This window comes from Barbus barbus (assembly GCF_936440315.1).
Source record: "Barbus barbus genome assembly, chromosome: 6".
NCBI classification, from domain to species: Eukaryota; Metazoa; Chordata; class Actinopteri; order Cypriniformes; family Cyprinidae; genus Barbus; species Barbus barbus.
In genome coordinates, this window is record NC_136734.1 from 14,772,236 (window position 1) to 14,795,082 (window position 22,847).

The 22,847-nt window shown below is 35.0% G+C and overlaps 3 protein-coding genes across 5 annotated transcripts in view; 2 read left to right on the plus strand and 1 right to left on the minus strand.

The window, feature by feature from the left end:
* LOC306870642 (ribonuclease inhibitor-like) overlaps positions 1 to 807 on the minus strand; it is a 23,107-nt gene extending 22,300 nt beyond the window's left edge. Inside the window, exon 1 of the mRNA XM_079418033.1 lies at positions 738 to 807. The gene's annotated coding sequence lies outside the window, so the exon portion shown is untranslated. The remainder of the gene's footprint in view (positions 1 to 737) is intronic.
* LOC306870640 (glucose-6-phosphate exchanger SLC37A2-like) lies at positions 153 to 13,424 on the plus strand. Of its 3 annotated transcripts, none has more exons than XM_079418029.1 (18): positions 153 to 801; positions 1,504 to 1,585; positions 1,756 to 1,846; positions 2,270 to 2,348; positions 2,432 to 2,567; positions 3,005 to 3,081; positions 4,151 to 4,317; positions 4,590 to 4,627; positions 6,878 to 7,015; positions 7,631 to 7,721; positions 7,825 to 7,887; positions 7,985 to 8,070; positions 8,557 to 8,605; positions 9,265 to 9,338; positions 9,528 to 9,606; positions 9,850 to 9,947; positions 10,523 to 10,587; positions 12,382 to 13,423. In XM_079418029.1, the coding sequence occupies exons 1-18, from the start codon at positions 746 to 748 to the stop codon at positions 12,395 to 12,397; spliced, it is 1,485 nt and encodes a 494-aa protein (XP_079274155.1). In that variant the 5' UTR covers positions 153 to 745; the 3' UTR covers positions 12,398 to 13,423. The 3 variants fall into 3 exon arrangements, with proteins under 3 accessions (XP_079274155.1, XP_079274156.1, XP_079274157.1); XM_079418030.1 differs by having other exon boundaries at positions 155 to 801; positions 10,523 to 10,635; positions 12,382 to 13,424; XM_079418031.1 differs by having other exon boundaries at positions 207 to 680.
* A 1,617-nt stretch (positions 13,425 to 15,041) lies between these two features.
* On the plus strand, positions 15,042 to 22,616 carry LOC306871511 (high affinity cGMP-specific 3',5'-cyclic phosphodiesterase 9A-like; the record flags this gene model as incomplete). Its single annotated transcript, XM_079419515.1, has 18 exons — positions 15,042 to 15,113; positions 16,442 to 16,512; positions 16,592 to 16,669; positions 16,785 to 16,828; positions 16,970 to 17,024; positions 18,277 to 18,347; positions 18,427 to 18,514; positions 18,650 to 18,731; positions 18,872 to 18,946; positions 19,594 to 19,680; positions 19,761 to 19,865; positions 19,942 to 20,024; positions 20,163 to 20,319; positions 21,384 to 21,497; positions 21,581 to 21,685; positions 21,978 to 22,106; positions 22,195 to 22,290; positions 22,566 to 22,616. Exons 1-18 carry the CDS (start codon positions 15,045 to 15,047, stop codon positions 22,614 to 22,616), a joined length of 1,560 nt encoding a protein of 519 aa, XP_079275641.1. The 5' UTR covers positions 15,042 to 15,044.
* Positions 22,617 to 22,847: the final 231 nt, after the last annotated feature.

Genomic DNA, 22,847 nt, shown 5'->3' on the forward strand with positions numbered 1-22,847 from the left:
AATAATGATGATGATGATGAATATATAAGGTGCAATGCCCTGGTTTTTAGTCCTTCGCTGATTCAGGAACCACCCACTCCAGCTCGGAACCAATCAAATCGTTTAGCGTTTCATCATTATCCCGCGAGTCCCGCCCCCGATTAGTCTCACTCTCAGTCATGATGTGTCACATGATCGCGCGCGCGCGCGCGAGAGAGAGAGAGAGAGAGAGAGAGAGAGAGAGAGAGAGAGTGTATGGAAAATGGAGACGCTACACCAGCACTGCAAGAGCTAAAGATTAATTAGGCCTAGCTAACACTCATGTGATTTTTAAAGACCAGACAAACCGGTATTAATAGCACCCGGGTTGAAACGCTGAGTCGGACACCGGCCAAGGCAACCATGGAAATCTTTGGGAATTCAGAGCGCTTTACGGTTTTTCCACCTCTGGAATTGGGAAATGACAACACGTCTCCGACACTTTAAATGCAACGTTTTCATCTGAACTAGGATCGCCGGCTTTCAACGAACATGATTATATGGACTCGTAGTTTTAGGTCGTAAGAAATGAGTGCAAACTGATCTGAGGCACAAAACGATTAGTCAGCTAGTTTCGTTGTGAATGTTCTTCATTTTAATCTTAAAATTGCGGATTTTAGAAGTCTTAATAGATATGGGATTCTTAATACACAATTTATAAGGTAAATCATTTTTTTATAACTTTTTTAATTTTTTTGCAACGAGATAAACAAGGTTACCTGTAAAAATGAGATCTCTTGCCCCGGGAATCAAACTCATTACTACTTTCTCTAGAGACAGCTGGTGAGTAACAGGCCCATGTAAACACAACAGACTATACAGATAGCATGCTTTGTGATGTTAAATGTGCGTCCCATCATGTGGGATTTTATTGTAACAGACATGATTTTTGATTACGCTATTGAGTTTTAGCGCTGCTTAAGAGTTCCTCATTAATCTATAACATATCATGTTTTTAGTAGTGCTAATATATACATTTCACCTTGTTGAATACAGGCAAATCATTATTTTGTAACAAATGTACTGCTCTGGAAATTGAACCACAGTTTGTATATGCACAACTTCATTTATTACTTTCTATTTTATTTATTAAGAAACTTAAATCACAATTTAAACATGATTCATAAATATATGCGTGCCTCATGAATGGAAAATCAGCACTTAAGTTAAAGCACAGTACTGGCACCTAAATGTTAGAGGTTTCTGTTTTGCAGCATGCATAGCCCTCAGAACTGATGTGCACCGTGTTAAGCGTGCTTCCCCCCACAGGAAATGTATAAAAACTAGATAGATCATTCAGTGTGTGTGTGTTTGCCTTAGGTGAGGCTGTTTTCCTGTAAGTCACGTAATGTGGTTTCATTTCTGTCACTGCCTGGCTGCTTTATTCAATACTAGACACCTCCAGATTTCACTTTTGATGCTTTTTGACTAGTAAATCTTAATTTCATTCACTTGTAAATTCAGTTAATTTCATGAACTTTTTAGGTACCGGTTCTTCACCCTCCTCCTTACGTTTGTCTTCTACACCACCTACCACCTCTCTCGAAAGCCTATCAGTATTGTCAAGGTAATAAAAAGTCAGAGACCTGGCAACTAAACATTAACTTGTTGCATGATAGGCCTAACCTAAAAAGAAGACCTGCAATAAACAGGATTTTGTTATACTGATAAATCACATGGTTGTTTATGTAATAAATTAAGAGTAAAATGTGTTAAATAATAATTTTATGTTGACAGAGTCAGCTGCACAGAAACTGCTCTAATGTTATTCATCCAGCAGAGCTCAACATCACTGACAATGACACCTGGTGTGATTGGTCTCCTTTTGGTAAGATTGATTCATTGCTTAAAATATTTTGTGTTCTAGCTTTTATCATATCTGTCCTGCAATTAATACATCCATGTACAAATGGTGACATATCAATGCAATTTAAAATATCCGTTTTCTATTGTAATATATTTTAAAATATATTTGAATTTTCAGCAGCCAGGCTTCAGTCACATCATCCTTCAGAAATCATTCTAATATGTTGATTCGGTGCTCATATAAGAAATAACATTTCGTATTATTATCAGTGGTGAAAACAATTGTGCTGCTAATATTTTTGTGGAAACTGATCATTTTTTATTGGATTAGAAATGCTTTTCTTTCACTTTTTACCAGTAAATGTGCCCTTGCTGATAGAAAAAAAAAAAATACTGTTTACTAGTTTATATTAACCCATCAATGCATTTCTTTGTTTAAATTCAGACCAGAACAATTACCAGAACCTGTTTGGAGTCTTGGACAACTGCTTCCTTGTTGCATATGCTATCGGCATGTTCTTTAGGTATGATATTGGGTTTTCTTGTTAAGACTTTCTAGCTTGGTGTGTCTTGCTTATAACAGTTGGTTTTGAAATATTTTTAACAGTGGGATATTTGGAGAGCGATTGCCCTTGCGTTACTACCTGAGCTCAGGGATGATTCTCAGTGGCATTTTCACTGCTCTGTTTGGCCTGGGCTTTTACTGGCAAATCCACTCGTTGTGGTATTACTGCTTAGTTCAGGTAAGCTAGTTCTCCTTTCTAAATTTAAACCGGTGTATCAGTCCATCAAAAAAATTATTTAAAGTTCCAGAACGAGTACCAGAATTTCACAATGTGAAACCAAAAAAAACAGAAGTGATTCTTTTCCAAGTGTTTCTTGTCACAAGAGAGTTTTTTTAAAATGAAATTTAAAAGTATGTTTGAATATTATAAAATAAAACCTTATCAGTGCATGGTTGATGTGTGTACATCATGTTGAGAATTTTCTCTTTTCTTAGCCCATTGTATTCCAGTCTTACAGCCCCAGACTTATTTCATAGTAAATCTGGAGTCATGCTTGTATGAGTCACATGGATAACACATGACTGAATCAGGTGGAATGGTTTGCTTCTTGAACGTGTCAAACCCATGTGCTCTTCAGACTTGCTGATTCCTATGTATTTTTTTTTCTTTTACAGGCCTTAAATGGGCTGGTGCAGACTACAGGCTGGCCGGCAGTGGTAGCGTGTGTTGGGAACTGGTTTGGGAAGGGAAAGTAAGTGACTGTTGTGTTATTTGCTGCTTGCTCAGTTTGTGTGCTGTTGATAGTGCAGAATTGTATCTGCACTTTTTCACAAAAACAACTAAGTGCATATCTAAAAGATTTATCTTGCTTCCACAATCCCAAACTGTTAAAACTGGTCTGCTGTGAACTATACTTTTAAATCAACATGAAACCACAATTGTAACCCATTTTACTGCAGCAATATGACAACTTCCAGAGTGAAAAAGGATATTTCACAAGAAAAATTGTGGCAATTCTTGATTTTATCCATTTGAATTGTTTGGATGATGAAAACAGGGAATTTAATAAAAATTAGGACTGTCAACGTTAACGCATGCAATTTAATCTAAATTTTAATGCGTTAATATTTTTTAACGCAAATTAATCGTTTGATGAGGTTTGACCCCAACTTCTTGCCATCATCGCAGCGTGGAAAGTAATCATTGTCTGCGTCCCAAAGTGCATACTATCCATCCTAAATTCTATGTGGTATTAGTAATTTTCAATACTATTTATGGCAGATAGAGTGTGGTTGGTATAGTATGCACATTGGGACGCAGGGATTGTGTGATTATGAGGTGCCGGGTTCGACAAACGTGAAGCGAATAAAGCGGATAAAGAGTGCAAGTGTGTCCGAGAGAGAGAGAGAGCGACAGTGCGCGAGAGATATGTGTACTCATATGTGATAACGGTACAGCGAACCAGTGTTGCCAGGGTCGCGGTTTTCCCGCACAATTGGGCTATTTTGAAAATACAGTCGTGGGAAAAATTACAGAGCCGTGGGTTGCAGTTTTTTGGGCTTATTTTTTAATCGGTTGACAGCACTAATTAAAATAAAACAGTTCTTTTTAATTGTAAGAATATTTTATAATATTACTGTTTTTAGTGTATTTCTGATCATATGAATGCAACCTTGCTGAGTATAAAAGACTTAGAAAAAATATATATATATATAAAAATACAGACTTTTAAATGGTAGTGTCTTAATAAACTGATTTCATGTTGACTTCAATCTTCCAAAATTAATTTTTCAAAATTCCAAAATTGCTCTTTGATGCAGGCGTGGATTCATCATGGGCATCTGGAATTCTCACACCTCAGTAGGAAACATTCTGGGCTCTCTCATTGCTGGGGTCTATGTGTCGTCCGCTTGGGGCCTGTCATTCATTGTGCCTGGTATCATCATCGCTGCTGCTGGAGTCATCTGCTTTTTGTTCCTGGTTGAAAGTAAGTCACACCTTAGATTGGATTTGCTATTATATGCCTGTGGGGCTGTTTACAAAGACAGGAACAGAAGGGAAACAAAAAATAAGGATCGTGCAACTAAATTACATGCACATAAATTTTCCATTACTTCAGCCTAGATCAGATGGGTATGTTAGAAATTAAATAAAGACAACACATACACAATATTAACTTTATCTGCAGATATAAAATATATTTTCAACTAACTGTGAAAAAAATGCTACCTAAATCACAACGTTATTTATTTTTTACAGAACCTGAAGATGTGAACTGTACTCCACCACAACACCATGTGAGTTCACTTACAATTTAAAATCTATGCAAAATATTTAGCAGTTTGACTCTATGACCTGCATATGTTACAGTACCATTATTTCACTTAAACCTTGAATAACCAGCTAAACAGCAGTGCTCCCCTCCCATTTGTGTTTTGTTTTTGTGATTTTCCGAAGTTGCATTATTTGCAAATTGATTATGTGAAAAGGCTGGCTAACACTCATTTGCTGCCATTTGGTTTCAGTCGATAACATTTTTTTGCCAAACTGAAAGCAAATTTAAGTATTTTCAGTACATTTAGCCAGTACATTTTTTGCAGCAAGAGAATTGAGCCAATGAATGTAACATTGTAATACTGTACGTCTGTAGTTCACAACACTGTAGTGAATTTGGTTGAGAAATGACCTGAGAATTGAAAGCAGAAGTAATTGTGAACCGAGAGAAATCACATGTAACTACCTGCATGAGTTTACAAGTGTGAGAAGAGCTATATGATAAAGCTGTCTGTTGAAATCCTTTGATCTATGTGAGTAACTATGTTGGTCTCAATGATTAAAGGCTGGTGTAGCAAATTAGTTCAAAATTGAATTATTTATAATTATAACTGGTTATAATTAATAATAAATATTTAGATTAGATCTTAGAATTAACTGTAGCAGAATCGATATTACAATTATTTGATCTGTCCGTCCACCGAACAGACAATATAATTATTTATCAACTCTAGGAAAGATTCTTTTCGTGGCCAAGGAGCAATAGCTTTCCTACTTTATGCAGTACTAGCAGTAGTTTAGCAAGAGAGAGAAGAGCAAAAGAATGGCAGTATTTCACATCAATTAACCACAACCTAATGAGAATCATCTTGAAGGTAAAACTGCCAGAAGGTTAAACTCGGGAGGAGAGTTTTGCAGAGTCTTGGAGTGTGTCTGTTCCAAGAAGAAGACTTTTGAGCTACGATTAGTCTGAGTTAGAGACTTTTGATAGTTCCTTGCCACACCCAGCTTTTGGGTGGAATAGCCAATCAGAGGCATGAATTTTGAGCCAGAGAAACTTTCTTTGTCTCTGTTTATGGCCCATTTGCATTTTTATTGCTGGTCTGGAGAGTTGGTGCAGTTTTACTTCAAAGCATAGTAAAAATTGTTTGATGCATTTCACGATAACATGGTGTACATCATTGTTTGAGAAATAAAGAGAAGATCATTTTGATACCAAGAAAGAAACCTCTAGAAGGTATTAAAGCAGAGATACACTCAAACACTTGAATATAAGCGTTTACAGTGTAAAATAATACAAATAAAGAGTTGTAACTAGGCTAATATAATAGGGGAACATACATGCAACACATGCATATACCAGATACATGTATAACCGCTTATATAAATGTCTTGTGTGTGATGTGTATTGTGTTTGTGGAGGCAAGTCCACTGGTCTAGTCAGGCCGTTGGTGCCTGGCACTGGGGGTCATTTACTTCTCTTTGGAATGTGTTTGAAGTGCGAGGGGAGACCAGAGAGCTGATCTGTTTAGCATCTTTTTGGTATTGGGGAAAAACCATTGTCATATATAAATGTAGAATGTGGGACCAGGTCTGTAATTTATATGCAAATGTCAATAGGCTAGAAGGGTCTCTTAAAACATAAAGCCCAAACGATCATCACTGATCCTAAACAGATTTTACAGCTGGATAACTTAACATCTGAACAGATTTTAACTCTAGGCATCATGCACTTGCTGACATAGGAAAAACTAAACGAGTGAGGATCATAAACTAAGAGACTGTCAAACACAACAAATTTACACAGAAATATGCAAAATGTTGACACTGCCACTATTGAACATCCATTCTATTTCTGTTCTGTCTACTTGTTTTCTTTTTATTCATTAAAAAATGACCCTCAAAACAGCATCTCTAAAGCGTCTGCTAAATGATTAAATGTAATGTAAATGTTGATAGGAGGCACGTGACCAGTAAAAACGCTCTTTGTTCTAAAATCAGATCAAAATATCAAATATGTTTGATATCCTCTGACTGAAGCCAAAAATACTGAGTCTGTTCCTACACTGCAATTTTCCGTGAAACTCTTGATTGCCCAAAATCTGTGACTTTCAGCAAATAGCATTGACTCCTCCAGACTGAACATTGGGGCAAAAATATGTGTATTCCACCCTTAAGTATGTACTTAAAGTACTGTCACTTAATGTTCTTCCTTTAACAAACACTTTTTTTATCTTCGTTGATGTAACACTAACAGGCTGTAATGTGTTTAGGAGAGTGTGGAGCAGGAGCCTCTACTGAGGAACTCGTCCAGTAACGAGGAGATCTTCAGCACTAACTCCTCCACAGCCGTGGAGACGGTGGAGGATCACACAGAACCCATCAGCTTCTGCGGAGCGCTCCGGATTCCTGTGAGTGACCTGTTATTCTCAGTTTTACACCCACAGCTGTTAATCAGCGAATATAAGGTGTTATTTTGAAGAGACTGCGAGAGGAGCCAATCCTGTGAAGTGTCTGGAGTTCTTGGATCAAAAATCATGCTTTTGCTTTCCCAACCTAAACATAATTTTTTCTTAAAATAATAAAATTTTTAAGATTAAATATTTAATTAAATCTGTTCTTAAAAGAGTAAAAGTCTTATCTAATGGCCTTTAAACATAGTACTCTATTTGGGTCATTTGTCAGACAATTTTTGGATTTACGTTTATCTATTTAGCAGTTGCTGCTTTATGCGAAGTAACTTGCACGAGGAATGCTACAAAATAAGCAATTCATCCTAATGTTACAAATTAGGCAATATCATGTTCCAAATTTGGTTACAAGTGTACAAGTTGATAAAGAACAGTATTATTTACATTCAGTTGTTGCTATGCATGTCCTGATATTTAGTTTTTTTGTGCTCCTAATTCAATCCATGTCATTGAATATTGAGCATCTGCCGATACCGAGTAATCCCTAGCTGTTGCTAGGACAGGAGTAAATATCATAGTGTCATTTTTGCTCATCGTGTTGTTTTCTTCCTGCAGGGTGTGGTGGAGTTCTCCTTGTGTTTGCTTTTTGCCAAACTGGTCAGCTACACCTTCCTCTACTGGCTTCCTTTATACATCGCTAATGTTGGTAAGAATCCTTTATATTTCTCGGTTCTCAGTGTCTCTCATATTTACTCAGTTCTTGGCACAAATGAACTGTCAAAAAAGTCACTGAGTCTGCTCTCTCTTAGCTAATTTTGATCCTAAAGAAGCTGGGGACCTGTCTACGCTGTTTGATGTTGGAGGAATTGTGGGTAAGTATGTGGTATTTAAATTATTTATAGGAATAAGAAATATATAAGGGTGATTCTTGAGATTTGGTGGTACTATAAGGTTTTTTTTCTGTGTTAGGCGGCATCATGGCTGGATTGATATCTGACTACAGTGGAGGCAGAGCCACTACTTGTTGTGCCATGTTGATCATTGCTGCTCCTATGGTTGGTCAAACTGTTCTCTTTTTCTTTCTTTCTTTGCTCAGACTTTGGGCAAAATGCAAACATCTGTTTCAACAAGATGTCGCAGATTGATTTAATTTATTAAGAGTATGTAAAAGCATTATTAAAACACATGCATGTTTATTTGCTAGCTTTATGGACCTTAACATTTACACTTGGGAGTTTATTTCAGTTTTAATGTGCAATGCTTATGTCCAGTGGCACTGTAAATGTTTGTTGTAACAGATTGTGCTTCCTAGAGTACTATTCGTCTGAGAAAAAAAAAGAGCAAAGCTGGCTAGTTTTGCGCAGCTACAGAATCTGAAGTGTTGTCAATAAATCTTGAAGTTTGCTCAGACTTTTTACAGACATCTGTAATCTTGTTCACCCTCAAGCTTGAGTTTACCTGTGAACCTGTGTAAACGCATGGATGGGTTTCTCTTTCCTTTGAGATCTGCTGCTTATTCATGTTTGCTTTTCTTCCTCAAGCTGTTCCTGTACAATAAGATCGGGCAGAACGGCTTGCCAACCACCATTGGTGAGTATGGAGTACATGGCTTTTGTTTTTTTGGAAAGATGCACTTTTTTTTCCCCAAAGTTGGTAAAATCAATTTTTGGATGCATTTCAGTCTGAATAATCAGATCAAAGCTTTTCTTTGGTCCCACATTATATTGGGGACCAAATACCTTAACTACTATTTACTTGCGTATAAATTAATAATTTGATACAATGCAACTTATTTTGCATTATACATGTATTATAAATACATGTTTTGCATTGTACTTTATATTTTTAAAAAATACCTGCATGTAATTACATCTGTAATTAATTTCTGTAGTTACATTTATAATTATACTGTTGACCTATTACACCTTAACCCCCCCCTTAAACCTAACCTTACCCATATCCCACCTCAATAGCAACAAAAATGATTTGCAATACAATATGAGCACAGTAAGTACATAGTAGTTAAGGCCACCTAATATAAAGTGGGACCAGTTTTTGAAGTAAAATCAATTTTTAAACCTTAAGTTTGCCTTTTAAATATCATAAGTCACCATAATAATGTATAATGTTAAGTATAAGGGGATCAGATGATCTTGTGGATTATGAAATAAGTGCCATATTGACAACAGATAAACTAAATCTTTTTTTGGGGGGCTGTATCTCCTCCTCTGCCCTTTTCGGACCTGTAGGCATGTTGCTGTGGTGTGGTGCTCTCGTGAATGGACCCTACGCCCTCATCACCACTGCTGTGTCAGCTGACCTGGTAAGCGCTGGGCACCTTTTCTCCATGTGCTCTTCACGTGGATATTTGTAAAGTCTTAAAAAAAGGTTTAAAAACCAATATGTCGGGACCAGCCTACAAGTCCTGCCGTCAATAACTGATCAATAAACTATTTTGTAACACAACAAGCATTTGTGCTGAACATTTCATAATGTTTTTTTGATCTTTTAGGGAACCCATGAGTGCCTGAGAGGGAACAACAGAGCACTGTCCACTGTAACCGCCATTATTGATGGCACTGGATCAATAGGTATGCAGGGAATGTGTGTGTTTTTTTTCTTAAGCTTGAGACTGACCTAATAAAGTCAAACTTTGAATGCAGTTTGTGTTATAACCTGTCAGTGAATGTTACATTTGTGAATCGAGCAACTTTTTAAAAGCTTATTGACAGTCAATTTAAATGTAACATTCAGAAACCAGTGTTTGTTTTGAAAACTTGACACTGTCCTGTGATGGCAGTCACATGTTGTGTAATGTATTTGATGGGCTCTAGGTGCCGCTGTTGGACCTCTGTTGGCTGGTCTGATCTCTCCCACCGGTTGGAATAACGTTTTCTATATGCTCATTGCTGCTGATGTGCTGGCCTGTCTGGTGAGACTAAAACTGATGTGTATTATTATTTTTGTTATTATTAATGTTGTTGATTATATTGTTATTTATAATATGTGACCCTAGACCACAAAACCAGTCATAAGTAGCACAGTTATATTTGTAGCCAACAATACTTTGTATGGGTCAAAATTATCGATTTTTCTTTCATGCCAAAAATCATTAGCATATTAAATAAAGATCATGTTCCATGAAGATATTTTGTCAATTTCCAACCGTAGATATATCAAAACTTAATTTTGATTAGTAATATGCATTGCTAAGAACTTTATTTAGACAACTTTAAATGTGATTTTCTCAATATTTAGATTTTTCTTTCCTCAGATTCCAGATTTTCAAATAGTCGTATCTCAGCCAAATATTGTCCTATCCTAACAAACCATACATCAATGTAAACTTATTTCTTCAGCTTTCAGATGTATATTGACCCTAATGACTGGTTTTGTGGTCCAGGGTCACATAATATCCAATAAATAATAGCAAAATATCTGTTCTCATGATGAACGTGTGTTTTTAGGCTGGTGTTTCACTGTCTCCTCTTGTTCTTGTTTGTGTAGCTGTTGTCCAGGCTCGTCTATAAGGAGATCAGAGGATGGTGCGGATACACTACAAGGCTGAGAGGGTGAACATCCCTAATTCACTCTTGTTCTTTGCGTTTATGGTGAATTATGTAAGACCAATCATCTATATACACTACCAGTCAGAAGTTTGGAGTAATTAGGAATTTTTATTTATTTATTTTTGTGTTTGAAAAATGACTCCTATTGCTCGCTGTATTTATTTGATGAAAAATACTGTAATATTGTAATATATTATTGCAATTTAAAGTAACCATTCTCTCTTTGAATATATTTTAGAATGTTATTTATTCCTGTGATGGCAAAACTGAATTTTCAGCATCATTACTCCAGTCTTCAGTGTCTCATGATCCTTCAGAAATCATTCTAATATTATGATTTGATGCTCAAGAAGCATTTACTATTATTATCAATGTTGAAAACCACTTTGGATGCTTAATGTGTTTGTGAAAATAATGTTACACTACCATTCAATAGTTTTGGATAATAAAAAAAGAAAGAAAAGAAAACTAAAACATAAATTTTATATATATATATATATATATATATAACTCTCTATTCTGGTTTTATTCAAACTACTTTTATTAACTCACATTCTATATTCTATTTCATCTACTTGTTTTCGTTTTTTTATTTATTATAAAAAATAACCCTTGATACATATACTGTGTTAGACTACCCAAGACTTGTCACAGCACTTACATATTGTTGCTCTTTTGTTGGTTTTGATTGCAAGTCGCTTTGGATAAAAGTGTCTGCTAAATGACTAAATGTAATGTTACAAAAGATTTCTAATTCAAATAAATGTTGTTCTTTTGAGCACACTATCAAATAATCCTGAAAAAACATGTATCAGTTATCACAAAATTATAAGGCAGCAAAAAATTATCAACATTGATAATAATAATAACCATTGCTGAGTGTAAATAATTAATATATTTGAATGATTTCTTGAGGAACATGAGACACTGAAGACTGGAGTAATGATGCTGAAAATTCAGCTTTACCATCACAGGAATAAATAACATTTTAAAATGTATTAAAATAGATCAATGTAATAATAATGCACAATATTACAGCTATTACTGTGAGCATAAGAGACTATAGAAATATAAAAATTATTACAAACTTATGAGTTACAAACCATGTATATTTTTTTTTTTTTAGAGGGCAAAATTTTCCATGCTGTGACGTTAATAGCAGATGACTTCATTTAGGTTTTTATTTGACCTTCTATTATTAGCTAGTGGCTTTTAAATATCCTGAATGGTGCTGATTGCCATTACATGTGCTTGATATTAGTGGCTGCTAAAAATGTAGAACGTCATGACCAAAGAGACGCTGTACTTGAAATAATTGGGCCTTCCTGCCTTCAGTATAATTCAGTGGAGGATATTTTTAGTGGTTCAAGGTAATCACAATTACTCTTAAGAGGCTGCGACCCACCTCGGGATTTATTCGTTTTCACTGTGTTCCCAAATGACTGGCAGAGATCTGTGTAAAAAGGTGGAAAATGATGTATGCACTTCAAGTGCAATATAATTACGTCTCTGACACCCTTATAATTATCAGTCAATTTTGGTTTGAACAAAACCTGGTTATTGGGCATAAAAAAGCCATTTTTGTGCTTTTTTTTTATTGCATTTAAATGCATTTATTACACTAATGTTCTCCGCCATCCACTTTAGACATTTTGTCAAATGAGCAGGTGGTAATTATTTGGTCTTGTTTGTATTATTTTTTTTTTCTTTTCCACTGCTAGAATCTGATAATTAAAAGGGAAGCGTTTAATTTTGCACCATGTGTTTGCAGTGGTTTCATCTGCTCTTTTCTTTCAGGTTCAAAGAGATCTGAGCTGCTCGTCGAACAAGAGAATATCACACCTGTGACGGAAAATTACCTGCAGCGTAACGACAAAAAGGGACCATGGATTGATGCAACGCACCAAACCTTTTTATGCCCAAGGGTTATTTTATATGAAAATTGTAACATGAGACTTTCATCCTTTTATACTGACAATGGAACAAAGCTTAGCTGCTGCAGTGAAGGAGGAGGAGAGTTACACACACCCTCGTCCACATGTGGCCTGAGCGGGACAAACACAACATGTTTTTAGTGACTGCTCAATACAAAAGTACTGTTTTTCTAGCATTAAAATATGCCATCGGTGCTTTGTCCTTTTATCTGTTTGATCATCGTTTCCTGTTTGAGTACATTTCCTGTTTGTTATTGACCTGTCTAGCTGTGAATCTTTGCTTTGAGCCTGAATATGTATTTCAGTAGATTGAGGTCATATTCATGTACATATACACTTTAATCACTCTCAACTTCATCAAAAGACCAGGTAGCTCCAAGCATCCCAAGAGAACCTCTCAGCTTTATTCTCTGAGGCTTCGTATGTATGGACGCACGTTACTGGTAGCTGGTTTTCTAGCATTAGGGTATAGATGATATCAGTTTCTGTCAAAATGAGAAATTGTGTGAAAGGCAAACAGTCATATGTGTAGAATAATGCTCTGTGATAAATCATTTCTGGAGACGTTAATGATTCTTGAACACACAGTGTCTTTCCATTAGTTTAAAAGCTGTGTTATTAATCATTACTTTTTTACACTGTTAATTTATTGATTATTACAATACTACAAATTTGTAACAGTAAAACACTGAAAAACTGTGGAACACAGAAAAAAAAAAATTAAACAGTAAAAATGTACAAGATAACATGAAAGTATAACGCCATTGTTTTGGACAACAGAAATCATAATTTTGTAATTAATGAATTGTAACTGTATACATTTTAAAATGTTTGATTTGTCATAACCTGATGTTTTTGAAAATTATACTTGATTAATATATTGATTAAAATCTAAACTGCCATTTAAAAGATTGAGGTTGTTTTTGTTTTTTAAAATAAATTTGTATTTTAGCACACATTAAATTAATTCAACCTAACAATAAGGACACAGTTACAAAAGACTTCTATTTTTTCTAATGCTTTTAAACCTGTTTATCAAAGATCCTGAAAAAGCATGCACAAAAACAATATAAAGCTGCACAATCTAATGTTTTTTTCAGCATAATAGAATAATTAAAGGATCATGTGGCACTGAAGTCTCGAGTAATGACGGCCAAAAATTAAGCTTTGCCACCACAGGAATAAATTAATTTTAAGATTTATTAAACCAGCCCCGGTTTCACAGACACGGCTTAAGCTTAGTCCTAGACTAAAATGTAAATCTGAGATCTTTCAAATGAAAGAAACTTGCAATGACTGATCATAAACCATGTCAGTGCCTTTGTTTTGTCTCAAGATGCACCCCAGTAATGTTTTTTTCCTAAGCACGTTTATAAAAATTACTTAAATGTCCTAATTGAACTATGGCCTAATCCTGGCTTAATCTAAACCCTGTCTGTGAAACCGGGCCCAGATGTTTTTTAATTTCTAATGATATTTCACAATACTACTGTTTACTGTATTTTATAAATAATTGTTGGCTTGATAAGCAAAAGAGGCATCTTTCAAAAAGTCTTATTGACCCTGAATAGTAGTGTACCTTTATTATTTGTGTACCTTGAATTAGTGTATTATCTTTATTTAATTGAAGGCAGAATTCATGAAAGCAATTTCATTAAACAGTTGTAACTCAAGATTTTGAAGCTACTGAAGACTTTTACTAACTTTTTCTCACTTTTTTAATTTCTGATGGCAAAAAAACGACACTACGGCAGGCAGATTTTATGTAGTCTATGAGTTAAGGAAAATGAGAAATGATCCTGTTCTCTCTAAACATGCATGTCATAGAACCTGTGATCATTTTAGTGAATATTTAATAAACTACCTATTTAAAATTTACAGTATATAATATAACAAATAATCTTCAGTACATATTTTGTGTGTGTGTGTGTGTGTATTTTATTTAGAATTACATTAAATTATATTGCATTTTATTTAGAATTATACACACAAACATAATTCTAAACAAAATTTGTAATCATAATTGATGAAGCATAAGGAAAAATGGTTACAAGTTAACAAGACAGCAAGCATTCTTTTTTGAGTATGTTTGGGTAGATATTGTATGTGTCATGAAAAGGAACAGTGTTGTAATGGATACGTGTGTCGCCTCCAAGCAGTAGATGACATGGAGTACATAGTCAGCTCTCTGCTCTAACAGTTCCTTGGCAACGCTGGAGAGCAGGGGAGTGAGTGATAGCCTACTTAAAGGGCAGAGCAGTGACTCCTGCTGAAGCCGACCGCATCCGTCAGCATCTCGGAATGAGTGGTTGCACCAGATTTAATGGCACATGCTGAGGTAAGGCAATAGGTTTTCTTTATTTCTTTATAAATGCCTGCTTTAGTGCCATAGTTCCACTTTGAAATCAGCAGTCTAAAGTAACTAAATTTGTTTATTTGTTTTAAAGTGTTATTTGCTGGTCCTGAGGAGGTATAGCTATAGATTGTGTATCTGTTGCTAAAGCATCATCAATATCAGAGGTCATCATGGGGTCGAGTTCATCATCTTATGCCCCTAAAACTATTTACCTGGATGTGGATGGAAAGGTGCAAAGGGTGAGTCTTAAAGTGAGTCTGTATGTTTAAGATTCCATCAAAATGAGATGCATTTTAATTGCATGTGCAATTGCTAATACACAAAAAAAAAAAAAAAAAAGGTGCGCCAACTTCAAATTTTAAGGCAACCAGCTTCAGCAGATTTTTGAGTTCTCTCAACTTATTTTTGTAGGAGATTCTCAACTTTTTATTATATAAACTTAAAACAACAAGTTGAGAAAACTCAAAAATTTGTATATGATTAGATATGTCAGGATTTCATCCAAACATTCAATGAAAAAAGTATTTGGAGGCATATAAAAATGTATGAATGTCATAGAGCTTCTCTGAACAAACTTTTTTAATAGACTGGTATGGCAATAGCTTAAGTTCACACAAGTGTCAGAGTAGCCACAGGCATAGTTCATCACATTATCTATAAATATGGTTTACCAAAGTTCAACAAACAGAAATTGTCACTGCACAATTTGTCTTAATTTTGAACACTATTTGAACAATGCCATTGGTTTGATAATTTTGTATCTAATACTTTAAGGCTAACATGTCCAAATACTTTTTAGAGCAACCACAGACAATCTCCGCAGAATTAAGATTGTAAGATGTGTTTTCTGTTTGTATATACAGTACTGTTCAGTGGTTTGAGCTCAGTAAGATTTCTAATGTTTTGGAACATAAGTCTCTTATGCTCACCACAACTGCATTTATTTTAATATATACATATATATCATGAAATTTTATTTATTCATTTATTTTGCTATTTGGATATATTTTAAAATGTAATTTATTTCTGTGATGAAAGCTGAACATTCAGCAGCCATTACTCCAGTCTTCAGTGTAAAATATCCCTGAGAAGTCTGATTTGCAGCTCAAGAAACATTTCTTATTATTATGAAAACAGCTATTTTTCTGAGCTCCAGATAAAAAAAAGTCAAAAGAACAGCGTTTATTTGAAACTGAAATACTGTCACTTTTGATCAATTTAATCCATCATTGATAAATTCTTATTTTATTTATTAGTATTGTAATTAGTAAAATATTCTTTTAAAAAAAATTGACCGGTAGTGTAACTACTTGTATAATACGGACAACATTTTATTAATATTAATATTATTATACTTAAAGGCTATAGTAATTTAATGTATTTTAAGACAGGCACCCTTTTTAGGATAATACTTGTATTAAAAATATATTGATGTATTCAATGCCTCACTGATAACAAGACTCATGATAATGCTCTTTGATTTCTCTTCATAGATATTTCTACTTCATCATCATCTCATTAAGAAAATTGCTCACTTAGTTGTCATGTATGATCTCTCATGTTGTAGGTGATTTTCAGTCGACACTGTAGCCCATGTGATATTAAGGAACTTCTTTGTTCATCATCCAATATTTCCAGGTCAGTATCTTCTCATAGTGTTTAATTCAGATTATCATCTCAAAAGTGTCTCAAATATGTTGTTCTCGTGTTTCTCCAGAAACACGGCTATACTTCTGATTGACTCAGAAGGAGCAATGATATCTATTGACCCCACCATGCCTGCAAACACACCAAAGTAAGAATTCAACATAGTAATAATAATATTAATATTATAATTATTATATCATTGTAATTTAATGAATAATTCAGAAGCATTCATTGTTTGACTTTTTTTCTTATTTTGTTTCAAGCAACTTATATAAGGTTATGCTTCATTCCACAAACCAAGGAGGAGGTAGGAAAAAAAATTTACTCATTAAATTGTATATAACTGGCCAAAGGCAACGCCGATTAGATGTGTTAAGTAAAACTAGATTAGAAATAAGGTAACTGACAGTAACATACCCTATAAACAACTTTTTATTCCCTTCAAAAGAGAAGGAAGACATGTTCCAGAACGTCCTGTCACAAGTGGCAGAGCAGTTCAGCAGGTAAGTTATGTGCATTTGTTGTAAAGTAAATGGTATGATTCACATCAGTGTGTGCATGGTAGGCAAGGCAAGGCAAGTTTATTCATATAGCACATTTCATACACAATGGTAGTGCTTCATTCAAACACAATTCAAAGTGCTTTACATAAAAGGAAGTAAAATAATCATAAAAAGAACAAATACTCACAACAATAAAACCAGAAATTTAAAAATGTTTAAAATGATTTAAAAAATTGATTTCAAATTAATTTAGAACAGTTACAAATAAAAATTATTATACATAAAATACAGTGCAGTCAGTTCGGACGTAACACAGTGTTCATTCAACAAATGCACAGCTAAACAGATGAGTTTTGAGTCTGGAGTTAAATCTGACTAATGTTTTAACACATCTGATCTCTTCTGGAAGCTGGTTCCAACTGCGGGCCGCATAATAGCTAAAAGCAGACTCCTTTGTTTTATGTGAACCCTTGGTATTTCTAACTGACTAGATCCTAATGATCTGAGTGGTCTGTTATATTTGTTTATATTCAGTGAACATAACTGCAATGCATTTAGGTTCTATGCCTTTGAGCGATTTATAAACGAGTAAATGAGATTTTCTGGTTCTAGTCAGAATCCTGGTAGCAGCGTTCTGGATGAGCTGCAGTTGTCTAATGGTCTTCTTTGGAGGGCCGGTGAGGAGACCATTACAATAATCCACCCTGCTGGTGATAAAGGCGTGAACAAGCTTCTCCAAGTCTTGACTGGAAACAAAACATCTAATTCTTGCAATGTTTTTGAGATGATGGTATTCTGATTTAGCTACTGCTTTGACATGACTACTGAAACTAAGGTCTGTCTCCAGAATCACACCAAGATTCTTGACTTGATTTTTAGTTGTTTGACCCCTAGAGTCAAGGTATGCATTCACCTTGAGAACTTCATCTTTGTTTCCAAATGCAATGACTTCAGTTTTCTCTTTTGTTTAACTGAAGAAAGTTCTGGCACATCCAACTGTTAATTTAATCAATGCATTGGCAGAGGAAGTCAATGGGGCTGTACTCATTTGGAGATAAGGCTAGGTAAATCTGGGTATCATCAGCATAGCTGTGATAGGCAATTTGGTTCTTTCTCATTATTTGACTTAGTGGGAGCATATACAGGCTAAACAAGAGTGGTACAAGAATTGAGCCTTGTGGGACTCCGCATGTCTAATGCCTTCTAAGTATGACCTGAACCATTTGAGTAATGAATGTAATATTTGTTTCAGGGCTTTCAGGATCAATGAGCTGAAGACTGAAGTGACCAACAGACTGGCCATGCTGGAGAAGAGAGTGGAGCGTGAGTGATTCTCTGAGGGCTAATGCATGCCACAACTCACACTTGATGCTGTGAGCTAAAAGTCTTTGTATTGTTACAGTGGAGGGACTTAAAGTGGTGGAAATTGAGAAGTGTAAAAATGATCTGAAGAAATTAAGGGATGAAATGACCTCTAGAGGAGGAGTGAGGTAAGAACAACTATTATTTGATTTTATATTTTATTATTTATTTATTTTGTTATTTAGTTTTTAGTTTTGTTTTGTTTTTTGCACAGTAATTCCATTAGGAAATTGGTTAATTGGTTGTGTATCTCTTACAACCAGAGTGAACTGCAATTGCAAATACAATTTTACTGATGATGGGAAAAAACTGTCTCCTAGGCGAGAAGTCCCAAGTTACCCAAAGGTAAAATAAATAAGTAAACAAACAAACAAAAACTCTTGGCTTACAAACAAAAATGTTTCTTGGCTTACGCACTGCAACCAAATAAAATCATTGCAGTGCTGTTATAATCATAATTAATGCTGTGTTTTGTGTTTGTGCAGTACACACTTTCTCAGGAAACCATAGAGGCTCTGAAAAAGCCTACCTTTGATGTGTGGCATTGGGAACATAATGAGGTTTGTCATACTTTTTGGTGTTCAAGCTAACTTGAGACATGCATGTTTTAATTTTGTAGAAGTTCCCGGTATAGAGAATTACAGTTGTGTTTCACTTAAGTATCAGTTTTTCTTAATTGTTATTAAATTTATAATTAAAAAATAAACCAACCAACATAGGACAGTTAAAAAATAAACACTTAATCACACTTAAGGACATTGAATGGCATGTTAATTGCAAACAAATAACATTTTATTTTATTTTAAATTTATTTTAAACGTGAGTACTTTTTTGACCCACTCAAGTAGGACTTAATTACAGCTTAATATGTAATTGCATAATTATTTCTATTGTCTTTGAAATATGGTTAAAGTGTACTGCCAACAATCATTTATAGTAAACTAAAATACACTTTAATGTAATTCTATCACTTCTATCATCAGTTCTATGATTTCTATCCTATTTTTTCATGTATTTAAGTATATTTGTAATTAAACATTTGAACTGCTGATGTCCCAATTTAGTACATTTAAACTATATTAACGTTAAATATTGCATAACACACTATAGCTAAATTGGTAATTACAATGAATTTTGTGCTTATCAGCATTAGTTGTTTTACCAGGCACACTGATCATAGTGTTGATTAAATGAATATTGTCTACAGATGCTTAGCTGTCTGGAGTATATGTATCATGACCTTGGACTGGTTAAGGAGTTCAACATTAACCCCATAACTCTCAAAAGATGGCTGGTAAGATGTGCTTTTCTGCATATTTAATTTCTGAATTAACTAGAGCACTAGACTTTAAGACTCACCTGTTTTGTCTCTAGCTTGCAATTCAAGAAAACTACCGCGACAACCCTTTCCACAACTTCCGCCACTGCTTTTGCGTGAGCCAGATGATGTATGGAATGATCCATCTGTGTAACCTTCAGGTGAGGTCATGTCCTTTAGAGAGTGTGCCTCTGGTGTGTCTGTCAGATCAACATGCTACTTGCTTTTGTTCCCTAGGAGAGGCTGACTATGACAGACATGTGCATTTTGATGACTGCAGCCGTGTGTCATGACCTGGACCACCCGGGATACAACAACACGTATGTCACTGACATGCCCACCCTCGCAGAGAACAATACCTCTGACAACACTGACTGTGTTATCATATGCAGCAGTTTGCTGATGTATCTAATTTATACAGTATAGGAACTGCTCAAAGATTTGCCCTCTGTAACCAGGTACCAGATTAATGCTCGCACTGAGCTGGCCGTGCGCTATAATGACATCTCCCCACTGGAGAACCATCACTGTGCTGTGGCCTTCCAGATCCTCTCTATGCCCGAGTGCAATATATTCGCCAACGTGGAGCCTGACTCCTTCAAACAGATACGACAGGTACTTCCAATCTATCATACATACACTTCATGTGGCAGATAGGAACACTGTAGTGCTCAGATGGTGCTCTTTCATAGCTTCGTGAAACCGGTTTTTGAAAGAAGTCTCTTAGGCAGCATTATTTGATCCAATATTTGATCCAAAATACAGTGAAAACAGTAATATTATGGAGTAGCCTAATGTTACAATTGAAAAGAACATTTTTCTATTTTAATGTTTTTTAAAATGTAATTTATTCTTGTGATGGCAAAGCTGAATTTTCAGCATCAATTACTTCAATCTTCAGTGTCACATGATCCTTCAGAAATCCTTCTAATATGCTGATTTGCTGCTTAAGAGACATTTATTGTTATTATTCATTCAAGCAGTTTTGCGGTCTAATATTTTTATGGAAACTGTGATACATTTTTCAAGATTCTTTGCTGAATAGAAAGTTCAAAAGAATAGCACTTATTAGAAACATTTTTTTAGTAACAAAGAAAAGGTCATACTGATCACCTACGTTAAACATTCAAACCATAATTTATTCAGACACTTTCAACATTTCTCACATTATCACAGTTTATTCACTATAGTTTCGAAAATGGTAATAAAATATGACAAAAAATCTGACAGTTAAACTGTCAGAACAAATTCATCTTGATAATGACAGATAACTTTGATAGAAAGGTATGTAATGAATTAGGTTGAATAGCTGTCAGCTGTTAAATTTAAGTACACAATTAGATAATACCAATTTTAGTCAACCAATTACCAAGAAATGCTTAATTTTAATGTAAAAAGGTCACATTAGCAATTAAAGCAAAACATGGTCAGGTCAAAGTGTCTGAATAATTTTTGTCCCAAATTTTTATCAGTTTTAATGGTAGTGGGTATAATATGTCACAGTTTACTTGATTTTGCTATCCTTACTTACATAAATGAACTATAGTGTCCTGCACCCACTTGTAAAAGAAAATATCAAAAATTATATCTGGTGTCTGAATAATTTTGACTTTGACTGTAGTTCAAAATCTGCTGGCCATCTTAAACAATCCTGAGTATTTTTTTGGTGTCTGTTGTAGGCGATCATTACTCTTATCCTGGCGACGGATATGGCCAGGCATGGAGAGATACTGGACTCCTTCAAACAGAAAGTGGACAACTTTGACTTTACCAATGAGGAGCATGTTAAATGCGTATGTGTTTCCTGCTGTGACTTCAATTGCATGCTGAAAACTTGTTGGCTTTGTCTTGTATAAGTGATTCTGTGTCTTTACAGCTGAAGATGGTGTTGATCAAGTGTTGTGACATCTCCAACGAGGTCAGACCCACTGAGGTGGCAGAGCCGTGGGTGGACTGTCTCCTGGAAGAGTACTTCATCCAGGTACCTCAATACAAGCAGTTTCTGCTTACAAGTGCTTTGAAAATGAATATGGTAAAAACCTTATTATTATGCTTCTATTATTTCACAATATGCTTACATTACCATTCAAAAGTTTGGGGTCAGTATGATTATTTGCTTTTCTTTTAATCAGCATGGACACCCTAAATATTTAATTTCTTTTGTTTAACATACAACTTTCTGATTATTTCCAATAGAACTTGAAGATTTTGATTTGATCAGCCCTTTGGACTCCATTGTATGTTATAGCTTGCGTTTTGGTTTGTTTTGGCAGAGTGACCGAGAAAAGTCAGAGGGTCTTCCTGTGGCTCCATTTATGGATCGTGATAAAGTCACCAAACCAACAGCACAAATTGGCTTCATTAAATTCGTCCTCATCCCAATGTTTGAGACCATCATGAAGGTTTGTACACCCGTCATACAGACTGACCTATGAACTGAACTTTGAACTGAAGTTACGCAACATATAGAGATAATGTGTCTGTGTTCAGCTCTTTCCACAGATTGAGGAGATCATGGTTCAGCCTTTGAGGGACTCCCGTGATCACTATGAAGAGCTCAAGCAGATAGATGACGCCATGTCAGAGGTAACAAACTGAGCCTTGTGTTCAGAATGCAAATCAGACAAACTACATTCATAAAAATTGAATAATTACATTTCCAAAAGGGGCAATTCCTTAGAAGAACCATTTAGGGTTTCCCAAAGGTCCGTTAGTTAACTTTTCTTAAAAGAACCATTTTTCTCTTAGTGTGAAGAACATTTATATTTTCGACTATAAAGAATGGAATGAAATGGAAAGGTTCCATGGATGTAAGATACTTTATTATTTTGCCTTTGCATTACGGTTTGCTCTCTTTTCAGGCACAGAAGAAGAAAACAGAGAGTATGTCTTTAGGTGGAAAGAAGAAATAGGCAACTTGCTTCTTTTATGGTATGAACGTTTAATGAACGTGAAACAACTATAAGTTTGGCATTCATACTTCAGATTCTTCAGATTTAGTTCCCCCAAAAATACGTATTCTGTCATCATTTACCATCATGTTCTTCCAAACCTGTAGGACTTTTAATCAATGATATTCTGAAGAGTGTTTCACCTGCTTTTGTCCATGTAGCGAAACAGACTGATGGGCATTGAATGGGCAA

Excerpts from the sequence above, each read along its gene's own strand:
- LOC306870640 (XM_079418029.1), top strand. The coding sequence starts at position 746 with ATGAGATCTCTTGCCCCGGGAATCAAACTCATTACTACTTTCTCTAGA. Across the intron at positions 2,568-3,004 it reads GGTATTACTGCTTAGTTCAG|GCCTTAAATGGGCTGGTGCA; the intron begins GTAAGCTAGTTC and ends TTTCTTTTACAG. Across the intron at positions 7,888-7,984 it reads TGATGTTGGAGGAATTGTGG|GCGGCATCATGGCTGGATTG; the intron begins GTAAGTATGTGG and ends TTTCTGTGTTAG.